Source organism: Myotis yumanensis, unplaced genomic scaffold, assembly GCF_028538775.1.
Source record: "Myotis yumanensis isolate MYYU_CA2020_CCGP unplaced genomic scaffold, mMyoYum1.0.hap1 SCAF_1, whole genome shotgun sequence".
Lineage (NCBI taxonomy): Eukaryota > Metazoa > Chordata > Mammalia > Chiroptera > Vespertilionidae > Myotis > Myotis yumanensis.
Genome location: NW_027223752.1, coordinates 13,033,001 through 13,046,891, shown reverse-complemented (window position 1 = coordinate 13,046,891; position 13,891 = coordinate 13,033,001). Strand labels below are relative to the sequence as shown.

The window sequence follows — 13,891 nt, the reverse complement described above, 5'->3', positions numbered from 1 at the left end:
TTGGTCCCGCTCCCGGGGCTAAGGAAGTTCGGCAGCAACCGAACGTGCTAACGGAATTTGGACGCGAGAGGAGGGGCCCGAAGAGCCAGTCTTCCAATCAGCGCCCGGGCGTGGCACAGTTCCGCCAATTGTGGCCCCGGAGCTGAGGGGGCTGTGCCGACAGTTCAGGCTCCAGGAGCCGGCAGGCCCAATGGAGGGGGAGGAGCCCGAGCAAAACGGTAGGGGAGCGATGGGGCGGAACCGCGCCCATGCGTTCAGCTTTGGGCCAATCAGCGGTGGCGGCGGCGGCCTGGGGCGGGGCCTGGGGGAGGGCGGAGCCGGGTTGGACCGCGGCGGCGGGGCTGTCTCAAGCCGCCGTCCCGCCCCTCCCGTCCGGCTGCCGCTGCCGCCGTCTCTGTCGCCGCCGCTGCCTGGGGCTTGGTCGAGGTGGACGGTGGGTTTGGGCCGGAGTGTGGCACCGGTGCCGCTGCGTGAAGGGGCCAGCGGGCAGGTGAGTGCCGGCGGTGTCCCCTCCGCGCGCACGACCCGCCGCGGGGCAGACTCCCGCGGTCGCTCCCGAGTCCTGCGAGGCTCCCTCCCACCCCGGCCGGCGTCCCTCGGCCGCGGTCCGGCCCGCGCCCCGCCCGCAGCTCTGGGCCCTGGGTGCCGGGGCGTTGGTGTGCGCCCTCGGTCCTGGAGGGGTGGGCGGGCGCGGGGTTCCGGCGGGGTCGGAGGGCGCCGCTTGGCCTTTGCCCTCCGGCCCTGCCGGGGCCTGGGCGCACTCGGAGCTGCCCCGCGTCGTTCCCCGGCGTCTCACGCTCCCGTCCCCGCTCCGCCCGCCCCCGAGGCGGCAGCAGGTGCCGGAGCGCCCGGCCCCTCTCCGCCCACCGGGTGGGGCCCAGGCCCCTCTCGCTCGCGCCGGGCGGCTGGGCTCTGCGTGCGTCCGGCTCTCGCTCTCGCTTCCTTCCTTCCCGTCGTCCCCCGGCTGCTGGGGTGAAGGCTGGGCGGCTTTTCTGTTCCTCTCTCTCCCGACCTCAGGGGCCGCCCGGCCCGGCGCCCGGGGACCAGACCCCCCGCGTCTCTCCCTCACTTTCCAGTTAATAAAAACAGTGGTTGAAAATAGGTCATCTCCCTTCCCACGCGCCCTGGCCATCTTCCACACGCTCCGTGCCCTACTAGGGAGAAGAATTCAGTGCCGTGGAGTTTGTCATGCCGGCACGGAACTCTCCCTCCCCGCGGCTCTGGCCCGGCGGTGCAGCTCTGCCTCTCCCGTTTCCACCCGGGGAAAAGGAGGCCGCCCGTGGCGTGTCAGGCGCCGCTTGCTGCGGGGGCCTCCCCCCCGCCATGAGGTGACACGTTTAGGATCCCTTGAAGCAGTGGTTCTCAACCTCCTGGCCCTTTAAATACAGTTCCTCCTGTGGTGGCCCAACCGTAAAATTATTTTCGTTGCTACTTCATAACGGTAATGTTGCTACTGTTAGGAATCGTCATGTAAATATCTGATATGCAGGATGGTCCTAGGCGACCCCTGTGAAAGGGTCGTTCGACCGCCAAAGGGGTCGCGACCCACAGGTTGAGAACCGCTGCGGGCTTGACGGGTATGGTTTTGCTTTTTTTCCCAAACGAAGGCGGCGATGTTTCCAGAGCAAAACCACCCTTGAAGGGTGCTGACAGGCCAGTTTTGCCTTTAAGAACCCCCGGAGAGCTCTCCGGGTGGCAGCGGGCCTGCCCCTAGCCGGGTTGGGGTGCTGGTGCGGTGCGTTTGTCATGGCTCGGAAGTGGGCGCTGACACGTGTGGATCTGACCAGGGGTAAACATCCCCCCCCCCAAGTTCTTCTCAGAAGTGACCCCACTGTTACTTCAAAACTGAACTAACCGGTAATAATCTCGGAGAGGTTTCTCTTACTCTCTCATGTGAATACATTGAACTCGAGAGTAAAAGCAGCTTTCCTCTCCGCGGTTAATATTTTGTCAGACTCGCTCGAGCCGCGATGGATTTTGTCTGTGCGTGTGGCGACCATGCGTGCAGCCCTGCCTTCCCAAGTTAGTCCCAGGGGCTGCTGTGATTGGGATTTTGGTCAAGTTCCAGCAAGTTAAGGAGGAGTTTTTCCTCTTTCCCAAGAAAGTAGTTTGCAGACCTGAGTTCTCTGTCCAACAGCTACAGAACCATCTCCTTATTGAGACCCCAAACCTCCTCGGTGTTCAGCCTCCTGCTACCCCTTCCCGTGTGCCTTGCTTTCTCTCTGTGTCCCTAACTGTAAGTTACTGTCTGAAATGAAACTCCAGCCCGAAGGAGTGAAATGGTTACTGCTTCTCCTCTCTTCTGTGCCCTAACTTCTCTCAGTGCTTTTCTCCTGGGGTAGGAATGACGGTGGACTGAAGGGTTGAAACATTGATGCCGCGTGTGCTGTAGAAGTGGAAGTTTCTGTCCAGCTCTGCCCATTCTGCTCTGCCTTACACTAAGGTTGTCATGAAGAGAGGAACATTGTGGAGCTTCTCTTCCTGTGGTGAACATTCAGGCCGCATCTTAAATGACAATTAAAACGTCACTTTCGAGGCCACTGGGAAGTGAGGAAACTGAAGGTTGTATGCAGATACTTTTCCATTCTAAAGATCAACTTAAGGTTTTTGTTTTGAGAATGGCCTCCTTAATATCTAGAAGAGAATGACAAAGGAGATGACAGCTAGGAAAGTATCAACATTAGCACAACTGAGGCTTGCTCATAGATGATGATTGAAGTCAGTGAAAACCAGGTACCGTGCTCGTGCTGTGTGGGATTTTAGTAAAAGTAGGAGTAAAAAGTCTTATCTGCTAGTTTAGGGTTACTTTTTCTTTTTTTACTAGATATCAATTTAGTTTGAAGTATTTCAAGTCCTTTAAAATGTTTGAATTACAAAGTCTTTTTCTTATCACTAATCTGAAGTAGCATTTAGAAATGTGACTAATAATAGTGTCCTTTTTTGCGTGTAGTTTGATGACTATCTTTCACTGGAAGGATTTTTATCTTTAGAAACTGGTTTGTCTGTCCTTGGCTGCTGTGCATGGTGCTTCTGTTGGGAGCGGGGAGGAAGAGTTTCAGCGAGTTTCCTCTCCTTGTTCCTAAATCCTGGGAATGGAGCCTAGATTTAGTTCCCCCACAGAGGAATAACCATTTATTACAATGGCAGTAAACGTTTTCAACACTCTAGTGAATATATCTGTATTCTTAGGTTATTGTAGAAGTTGCTTGTGGCCAGTTATTTGCTTTCTCAATTAGCTACCATTCTGTTTGGGCCAATATTTTGATTTGCTGTGCATCTTTTTTCTCTTGCTACTGTCCTAGAAGTGTTTGTCTTGGGTATCCATTCATCCTGAGTCATATTTAGCAGTTGAGTATCAGAGAAGACTAAGGATTCCTTGCTTTTGAATTTTGCTAGTTTTCACTTTTGTTGCATTTACAGGTGTATCTTACTTGGCAAAACTGACTTCTGTACATTGAAATTTTTTTTATCTCATTTTCCTACTTGGAGATGTTAAATATTTTGATCTGCAAATGTAGTTAAATCACATGTTTATTCTCAGAGTAAAAACACTAACAAAATATTAACACACATAATACATTTTTTTTATTACAAAGGAGTTGTTAATGTAAAAACATTCAAACCTGTAAAGAATTTTTGTGAGTTTATTTGAGCCAAACTGTCGACTGTTGCTGGGAAGCAATATCTCAACGGATTGGGATAATGCTTCAGAGAATGGCAGTTTTTTAAATCTATTTTTATACATTGCAATTAAAGGAGGGGATGTAGGTGGGTTCCATGAAATCCACTGGTGATAAATTAGAGAGGCGGGAGAAAGCAAAGTGGGGAAACCTCTGGGATTGGATAAAAAGTAAAATGATAGACACATACTTAGGTGGGTGCAGGATAATTAGCAGTCTACAATGAACATGATAACATTAACAATGAAGGAATTTATGGTCTCCTGTCCTGGCGCCCAGGGCATTTGGTTGTGGCCCAGAGGTCGAGGAAAAAGGGAAGTTACATTTCATCGGTATGTTATCTTAGATGCAAAAAGATAATAGGCTCAGTTAAGGTAAAAATTGACCTTGTCAGGAAAATACCGGCCCTAGGACATGGCTACCCACCGTAACTGCTTTTAGTTAAAGCTTTAATTTCAGACCATCCTTTGTGGTTACTTTAAGTCTTTTTAAGTTTGCAACACTGCCATGCAGGCCTTCCCTGAGCTTGTCAGGTTAGCATGTGGCCTCCCCTCCCTCCCCAGAGTTGAAGGTTTAAAAAAATATATATTACTTGTTAGGTTTAAGGAAAAAAGCTTAATTAGCACAATTGGCAAGATTAGAAGTCCTGCTTTTTGTTGTTAAATTCACCCGGTAACTCAAACCGAGATTAGCTGGGTAGACAGATTTCCAGGTGGGGAGTTTCCTCCAGGTTTTGGAAATAAACAGATCGCAAAACAAGAGGTAAGGTAAGGTATTGATCATTTCAACTGAAATAAGTTTGAATGGAAGAAAAATGATTCAAAATAGTATAAAATTCAATATCAAAGTTAAGACTAGATAGAATTCTTTCTCAAGAAAGAAAGTTAATTAAGAGCTGACAGTGGAAGACAAGTGCGACACACACCAAAGTGAAAAATTTGAAAGAGATCTGAGGGATACTGTTTACCAAGCAAAAGAACAATTGCACACGCCCAGGCTCAGTGATGGGGTACAGAGGGAGGGGATAGCAGAGGGACTGAGCTGGAAGAAATGCTTTCACTGTTTTTGAAGAGCTGGAGAATTGTCTAGAGAACGTAAATAATCAGGTGTCTGCATGGAGCGCTTAGTAAATGTGCAGTATTTTCGGCTTATTACCTGTCCCCCATCCTGTGTTTCACTCTCCACTTTTAGGATACAATTTGTTAGAGCATGAGGTCTAAAAAATTCTGTGACTATGTGGTTTTAAGGTTTCAATCTCAGTAAAAGGGCATGACTTTAGTACCAATAGTTTTCTGTTAAGCACAATTAAGAAGTTAGGATTAGTGTTGAAAAAGACTCATTAATGTCGCTTTTACCATAAAGTGTTTACTGATGACTAATAAAGTTTCTCGTTTGTTGAGTGTAATGCTTTAGTATCGTTCCATGTCATGGTTACTGAAGTGGTTTCTGCAGTTTTTCCGTCCGTGACAAGACTGTGGCCTTGCAAAGATGAACGTGGGCTCTCCGGGATTGGGCAGAAGCTCATTTGGAAGTTTTGCTCCCATTCCACATTTAAGCTGAGGCCACTCCTGTGTATTTGAGCAAGCCAGCAAAATGTTCCTAAACTTTTAAAGGCTGAAGAGAGAAAAACCTTCACTCTAAGGCAGCGGTTCTCAACCTGTGGGTCGCGACCCCTTTGGCGGTCGAACGACCCTTTCACAGGGGTCACCTAAGACCATCGTGCATATCAGATATTTACATGACGATTCATAACAGTAGCAACATTACAGTTATGAAGTAGCAACGAAAATAATTTTATGGTTGGGTCACAACATGAGGAACTGTATTTAAAGGGCCAGAAGGTTGAGAACCACTGCTCTAAGGGAATACTGTTATTTTGAATTTCAGAAATGACAACACACTTTTAGACCCTTATAAGTGGGTTGGTTTTGAGCTGAATCCATGAAATATCAGTAAAGTTTGCCATCAAGGTGTGCTGTGAGGCTGTGCCACCACCTGAGTCTGTCACCTTTCATAAAGTTAATTAACTTCCCTAAATTTCACCTTTCTCGTCTGTAAAGTGGACATAGTATCTATCTTCATCTATTGTATGAAATGCTTACCTCAACTCTAAGATAGTAAATGCCCAAATGACACAGGTTTGACCAAGGCAGTCATGCTGGGAACCTGCAGTAGGACTCTGTGGCAGGATGACATAGTTTCAGTAGCCTAGAAACAGCTGAAAGTTAGCATGAATACTTGTGTTTAGGTTCAAAAACTCAGTTAATATAACACATCTGTCTTGCCGAAGGTCAGTATATGTAACAAAAGATTTTAGTTGACTACCATTTTTATCCCAAAGGCTGTGGGACCACCTCTCACTCACCTTTGCATTTCAATTTAGATATTCAAGGAATGTGCACTGAACGAAGGAATGCCTTCACTTGTTCACGTGGCTTGTGGAAAAGCTAGTGCAGTAGTAGACCTACAGCTGCAGTTATATTAGTAACATTTCCTTGAATTGAGTTCCAGGAAGGCAGCAGTCCCACTGCACTGTGCCCCTCTCAGAGCACATCTGAAAGGTTCTGTTGACTTAGATATATTATACTTCAGTGAACAGTATACTTTTTTTAAGTGGCTTTGTCCACTTCTGAGAAGTATGTCTTGAGGGCATGTTAAGTCTGGAGATGAGAAGGCTCTGCAGGGCACAGAAAGCTGTCTTCAAAAATTTAAAGAGTGGCTTCTCGTTTAAGGCAGAATTGGGACAGGCGAAGGGAACAGTGAATTTTCCAACAGTGTAGGACAGGACTCCCAGGTTGAGACTACCTCGGAGGTGAGGAGCAGCAGGTGTGTGGGGAGCCAGGACACCCCTCAGAACATTGGGTCTCTGCCTGCCTCTGCCACTTGAACCTGAGGTGGTGCACTTGTTAGGGGTGACAGGCTCTGCCCTGCCTCTCTCAGGGCTTTCAGACGGAATTTGACAGTGGTTAGCAAAGCACTTTGACAGCGCTAGCTGCTACATCACATCAGATGTCGTCGTTTTACACATTTGCGGGGTTGAGGGTTAGCACAGGTAACTCCAGAGGTCTCTTCCAAATGTGAAAGTCCATAATTCTAGAATCCGTATGGGAGAAATGTGGGTGGTTTCAAGGTAATTTCTTGACAGATACAGCTATTCCTTTATACTTCCCAGTTTTCTTTTTCCCCATCAGAAAGATATTATAGGAAATGATTACTAGTGTTCATGATACCAAATGATTCTTTGCTTTATGAAAGGTGTATTTTTTTGCAACTTCCTTTAAATAGGAACCTCATTTTACTTTAAGTGTATTTACAACTTAATACAACAGCAGTTTAAAACTAAAATCATTAATGTATCAAAAAGTCAATCAGAAATTTAAGTATCTCTAAAATTGTTTAAATTAGTGGAAAATAGCAAGAAACATCTGTATTTTTTTAAAACATCAAGTTTGGATATATGTATACCTATTTCTATCTGTATGGACAGCCCAAATTATTCTGTATGAAGATTTCAAGGCACTTACATGTAATGTATAGGTCTACCTTCATCTTTGTACTTAAGTACCTCCTGAGTTGAAATTAATTCCACCTTCTTGCCTGCCTGCTTGCCTTGACTTCTTGGTACTTTTGAGCTGTGGCCCTTTAGGACCCCCTTTGATAGAGATTGGAATGATGGGTGTTAGTTAGCCACTTAAACTGGTAAAAATTAGCGTGGCTTGACTGTACTGTTAGTCCCTGCCACCGTGCAAAGTGAGAACACATTTCTGATACACACTAGTCTCAGTTAGCATGGTACCATGCAACGCGAAGGCTGTATATACTTTATCAGTTCCTGTAGGAGAGAAGAAAATATCACACAGTTAAATACTTTTCAATCTGGGAGTGCTTTCATTTTCCTAAGCCATCATCCTATAATTTGTGCTTTTAATTCAGAATGCAGTAATCTGATCCTAATGGCCTGCAAAGTATTTTAGTGAGATTCTTTTCTTCCTACACAAAGATTAGGCAGGCTCTCACACTCCATTCAAGCACGTTTTACAGCTGGGTGCCTGAGGTAGGGGGCCATGCTCTCCTTCAGTCAATCCAGCTGTAAAGTTGGATGCATTGAAAAAAAGCAGATGCTGGGTTTGTGCTAAGATTTCCCAGATAAATTGCCAAATAAGTGTAATCAAAAATGTTTATTCTAGTTTTGTTTAGTTGAAAGCAACTGAAGAAAAATACAAATATACATCCTTTCCATTTAGAATTTTTGAAAAAAGAAACCTCACGCAGCTGAATTCCATCTCTGTCTGTTAAGTATGTGTGAACTATACTTTGTAAAAATGGGTTAAGTAAGCATCCAGTACTCTCCCTCCCCATCACCCCAACCATCAGGCAAGGTCCCTAAATGCACTTTATCTTATTTTTCCTGACCTGCTTCCACTACACAGATTATACGTAAAAGAATCATATTGGTCAGAAGTGGTTGTTGATTACAGATGCCACTTGCTTATTAGGGATTTAAATAATGATTGAGTATGCATTTTATCGTCTTTAAAGTTTGTTTTATTTCTTGATTTCGTTCTTTGGAAATGTAATACTTTGTCTTTTCATTTCTTTGCAGTCAGAAAATGGGTAAGAAGAGTCGAGTAAAAACACAAAAATCAGGCACTGGTGCTACAGCAAGTGTGTCACCAAAGGAAACCTTGAACCTGACTAGTGAACTACTGCAGAGTAAGTTGTGCTCTTGGCCTTCCCGCCTTTCTGTGGGGCGTGTGGTTTGTACTCCTGCATCTGCAGTGCTGCTTGGGAACATCAGCTGTCCCCTGAAGCATGAAGTTAGCCATGTGACCTGGGCAAGTTACAGCACCTCCTACCTCGCAGTCTCCCCACCTGTAAAATGGAGCTGCTGCTACTTGTGGGGACCGTGTAACTATAACGAAGCCTGGATGACATACTGAATGTGAAGCCTCTGTGGCACAGGCTCCCAGAACGTAGGCTTCCCTGGGCACCAGCAGACAGCAACAGTCTCAGCTGTTTTTAACAGTGTGGCCTCAGACCAGTTGAACCCCTCTGACTCTCAGTGTTCATCTCAGTAAATAAAGACCACCTTGGGAGTGTAATGAGGACCCTGTGAGCGAGGGCACGTGAGGGTGGGTTATGGGCTGTTAAGCCCAGGGCGAGCAGCATGCCTCTCAGAGAGCAAGCCTTTGGCATGGCTTCCTTATGAAGATGGCTCACCTTTTTCAGTGATTCAGTGATTATTTTCACATGCTGATGTCATGTGTTGTTGGTTCAGGGAAGTTAAATATCTTGCTTTACTAAGTTAGTATAAACTAGTAACTTGTTTTTTAATTGTAAATTTAAATTGGTAGTATGTATATTTCAAATTTAGCTGTGGTCACTCTATTAACTAATTACATCTGTATCATTTTCTTTGCCCCTTATGTTTAGACTAGAGGCCCGATGCACGAAATTCGTGCAAGGAGCTTGGCCCTTGAAGCTCCAGCTTCTTCTAGAAGGTCATCCGGAAGGATGTCCCAAAGGTTGTTCAGCTGTCTGGTCTAATTAGCATATTATGCTTTTATTATTATAGATTATGTGACAGCCCAAACCCCAAATAAAAATTTAGTTTTCTCTCCTTGACAAACAGGCAGCAACCAAGTCTGGGTTGGGTCCCTCCCTGAGTGCTCCCATGAACACCTAAATCCCCCTCCCACCCAAGAGCAACATGGGCCTTCCACAGAGCAGTGATGTACTAAATGCTTACCACCTGTCTCCCCCACTAGCCTGGAGGCAGCTTGAGGACAGGCTCTGTCTTGTATTCCAGGGCCTCAGCCAGTATTTGTGGATGGAAAAATGTATAAGACTGGTCAAACTTAATAGTTATGAGTCAGCATATAGCTATTGTTAATTATTTACCACATATACTCCTTTCCTTGGAGAACAAAGGGGGCCAGGAGGTTTAGCAGGGGCATGGGAAGGGCTCTCTCTTTAAACTGATACACTTGTTTAAAAAGGAAAGGGCTGTTGGCAGGTTGGGTGGGTGCCCTGTGCATAGCCTTCTGAAACGCCTGCCCGGGTCTCGGGTGTTGGTCCTTCAGTTCTGGTCCTGCTGTAGAATCTCAGCTTCTTTTTTAGCAGTGACTGTGCCGGCTCTTTTTGTGACTCCCCCAGAGTGCTTAATATAGCGCCTTACACATGGATGTGAAATGTTTGTTGATGAATTGTCCTTATGTCCAATTTCCCTTAGGGAGCCATTGTTATGGGGTTTAACTAGAAAGAAATGTTAACTTTCAATATTACCTTCTTTTAACATCTGGAAGAGTTTTCAGGGCAACGTTTTGCATTTTAGCATAACTTTCTAGATTTTCCTGTTCACAAGTATGTTCTGAGGAAAATGTATCAGCAGCAAGAGATAGATGTAAGCCAGGTGCAAACACTTAGGTACTAGAGTCACGGTTGAATAGGTGGCATTTAAATTGTGTCAGAGGGTTTACATGCTTTGAAAGTATACCTGATTTATGCTTCTCATGTTTATCATCACAGCTGTAGTATCTTTGTCCTTTAAAAATAAATAAATCAACAGCAACAACCCAAATCCTCCTCCTTCTGAAGACCACAGGTTAAGTGGAAGAAAATGTTTGAGACTGTGGCTTTTGTGTTGCAGAATGCAGTAGCCCTGCTCCCGGCCCAGGGAAAGAGTGGGAAGAATATGTGCAGATCCGGTCTCTAGTGGAGAAAATACGGAAAAAGCAAAAAGGTACATTTTCTGGAATGATATTTTAAGAAAATTGTGCAGAGACTTGGCATAGGTCAGAAAGGTGTTGAGAGTAGTTACAGTCTGGGTTATTCATCCTCCCTGCTAGGTCCTTGTCAAGGGAGACCTTGTCGCTGGGAGACATCGGACTCTCCGGAGCTTCTCATTTCTGAGATGCCATCACCTGCTCTGGGAGGGGAAAACCATTGAGTTTTAGGGGGGAAATGTTTGTTTCTGGGAGCTAAAATGACACAACTTTCATTTACCTTTACTCTTTGAGATATGTATTTAAATCTGTCTGCCCATACTGCTTCCTTCAGGGTTTGGGGTCAGTCTCTAATGCTGTGCATGGCCAACACACACGTATATACTGATTGGTTAATGTTTATCAAGATTTATGATGAACTCAATCATGTTTTGATTAAAAAAGAGATGTAGTTCTGTTTCCTAAGCTGTGTTTTACAGGGTATATTCAGGAGACATCAGAATGACTCTCAGCCAGGCTGGCAGTGGGGCCAAGTATCAGATGAAAAAGCCTATTCAATATTCCTATTGTTTTTGTTCTATAAAGCACAAAAAGTTAAGATTGGTATTCAGGGCCACATGGGAGGTGGAAGGAGAAGGCATAACAAGTAGCCTGCCTTTAAAAGGATGAGAAAAACCTACTTGGGCTCCCTGTTTGTTTATTTATTGTCATGGAAGTGAGTCAGAAGAGAGTTTATTTGCTCTCTGAAGCAGGAGCTTTATGGTTCCCCATGCACACCTACAACATGCAGCCTTCGGGTTAGAATTCAGTGGTTCTCAACCTGTGGGTCGCGAACCCTTTGGCAGTGAACGACCCTTTCACAGGGTTTGCCTAAGACCATCCTGCATATCAGATATTTACATGACGATTCATAACAGTAGCAACATTACAGTTATGAAGTAGCAACGAAAATAATTTTATGGTTGGGTGACAACATGAGGAACTATATTTAAAGGGCCAGAAGGTTGAGAACCACTGGGTTAGATGGTCTCAAACCCCACACAGTGACAGGCCCCTTTATGAGGTGTTTATCTGCACCAAGTGTAGACTGTGCTAATCCTGGCTCACCAGACATGGGGCTGAAAAGTTTTGTATATCCTGTGTGTCTTCTGAGTAGAGACTGTGTACTACAACTGACACCGAAGTCAGGCACTCATTTGTTCTCTTAGGTTTTCCTAACAAAAGCAGTTTTCTTCAATTAGCAAGGATATGCGTACATAGCCTGGCAGTGCACCATGCTAGGTGATCCTGCGCCACACCTCTCGTTGACCTTCAGTTACATGGTGGTGACACGGCCATGGCACCACAGGGCTAACTTCCACGCCCTGCTCCTCGTGTTTAATAAAGTTTCTGTTCCTCTCCCTTTATTCATCAAAAAAATAATGGTTTTTCCTATGCATGGCTTTTCATCTTTAAATTACTCCACAGGATTCTGTTGCAGAGCTCTCCAGTTTTGTGCTCTTAGGATCAGGGCTCATCCTTTACACACGTCTTCTTTTTTTTCTAATTTGTTTTTTATTTTCTTATTTATTACTTTTTAATTTTCAACTGAGGATATGTTTACAGATTTTTAGAGAGAGATTAGAATGAGAGAGAGAGAAACAGCAATGTGAGAGAGAAACATTGATCCATTGCTTCCTGTACATGCCTGACCCCACAAACGGGGTATGACTGTAAATCCAACCTTCAACCTTTTGATGGACAGGACAACGCTCCAATCAACTGAGCCACCCGGCCAGGGCACGCACATTGTCTTGTGTGCATGTGAGAACTACTGAGCTTTGTTTTCATGGGTATTTTGTTAAAGCAAATGTGCATATTATAGGTGGCACGCTGACTTACAGGGGAAGCTGCTCTATGCATCTGTAGTAGTTGTGAGGGCTTTTCTAGCAGTCAGTATTCATATGACCTGGGATCTGTAATATTTCTCTGTAACCCACGGGGACGTTAGGATTTTAATTCACCTTTCCTGTCACTATGTACTGTGACTATCTGGTGATTAGCTTTGATTTTTTTTTTTTTTTTTAAGATTGGAGTGCTTTACTATTTCCTGTGTTAGTTATGGTCTGTTTTTATTTTTATTTTCTGAGAGTAGCATGAATGATATATGTCCTAAAAGTAGCTCTTGTTTTGTAAAACACGGATTGATACAGGTCTGTCTGTTACTTTTGATGGAAAAAGAGAAGATTACTTTCCTAATCTAATGAAATGGGCCTCTGAAAATGGAGCTTCGGTTGAGGGTTTTGAAATGGTTAATTTCAAAGAAGAGGGCTTTGGTTTGAGAGCCACAAGAGATATCAAGGTGAGTTTATAAATTGTTGGTCTGGGGGGGAGTCTAAGTGTGTCTGGATTGTGTCATGTAGAGGACACAGGACGTGGAGACATACCTTGGGCTTGTTCTGAGTCTTGTGGGTGGGGGAAGGCGAAGGTGCAGCCAACACTGCCCCTCCTGCTGCAACAGTCCTCTAACTGACCCCCCTGTTCCAGGCAGCCCCTTGCTGCTCATCCTCATTGGGAGCTGTGCTAATAACCAGTGACCGGGGGCAAGTCAGCTCACATTTCTGGGCCTCTGTTAGGAGACCATAGAACATGCCAAGGGATTCTGAGATTTAAATATAGAGAAGGATGTGGGTTCAGGTGGTTTGCTGACAGAGCACAGAACTACATCCTGTGGTTGATTGGATGTAGGTGGAGGCGGGGTTGGGGGTTTGGCAGTGTAGGGGATGCTTACCAGTTTTCTGGAATGGGTAACAGAGTGGTTGGAGGCACCACTTACTGGACTGGCAAATCACGGCTGATAGGAAAAGAAGATAAATATACACCTGCTGAAGGACAAATGCTTTTCTTTACTCTTGGTCCTTCTAGATGGAGGGAGCAGCCTCTCCTGCCTCTCACTCTTGCCTCTCACTCCTGCCTCTCAATAGGAATACTCTGATGATTTTGGGAGAAGGAACTGGGGTTGGTCTTTCTCAGTGAGAGCTGCTGCCCACATGCGTTCGCTGTGCTGTGCTCTGTCCACCCTCTGAGTTTTCCAGGGACCGGCCACACGTGGGGAGGCTTCTGGGGTTCCAGTGCTGCCTGTAACTAGGTGGGAGGTCTGTCTAATTCTGGGATTCAGTAAGTGGTATTTTGGGTGAACGTCTGTTGGAGCCTTGTGTCTCTCTCATTTGGTTCAGAACTTGGGGAGAGGAAGTGGGTGTTATTAGATCCCCTCAAACTTCTAGCAACATTTTTGGCCAGCTGGTAGTTACCCTTTCGATGATACATTGTTAAACTGGTTTATTAGATGTGTATTAAATAATCTAGTATGCCAACGTACCTTGCTTATTATACCAGGCTTCCAAAACACAGGTTCCTTCCTTCATGCTGCTTATAGTCTGTAGTAAGGGACAAGGCACACATAAACATAATTCAAATAGTAGATAAATAGACGCTGGTAAACAGCAA

The 13,891-nt window shown here is 45.3% G+C and overlaps 1 protein-coding gene across 2 annotated transcripts in view; it reads left to right on the top strand.

Annotated features, from left to right (window-relative positions):
* The first annotated feature begins 364 nt into the window (after nt 1–364).
* The window catches only part of LOC139009832 (actin-histidine N-methyltransferase), a 61,152-nt gene continuing 47,625 nt past the window's right edge, over nt 365–13,891 (top strand). For both annotated transcript variants that reach the window (XR_011471450.1, XM_070413955.1), the window contains exons 1-4: nt 365–490; nt 8,284–8,393; nt 10,330–10,422; nt 12,598–12,746. Coding sequence is in view for 1 of the 2 variants with exons in the window: in XM_070413955.1 (XP_070270056.1) it covers nt 8,291–8,393; nt 10,330–10,422; nt 12,598–12,746 (345 nt within the window). In the remaining variant the exon portion in view is untranslated. The remainder of the gene's footprint in view (nt 491–8,283; nt 8,394–10,329; nt 10,423–12,597; nt 12,747–13,891) is intronic.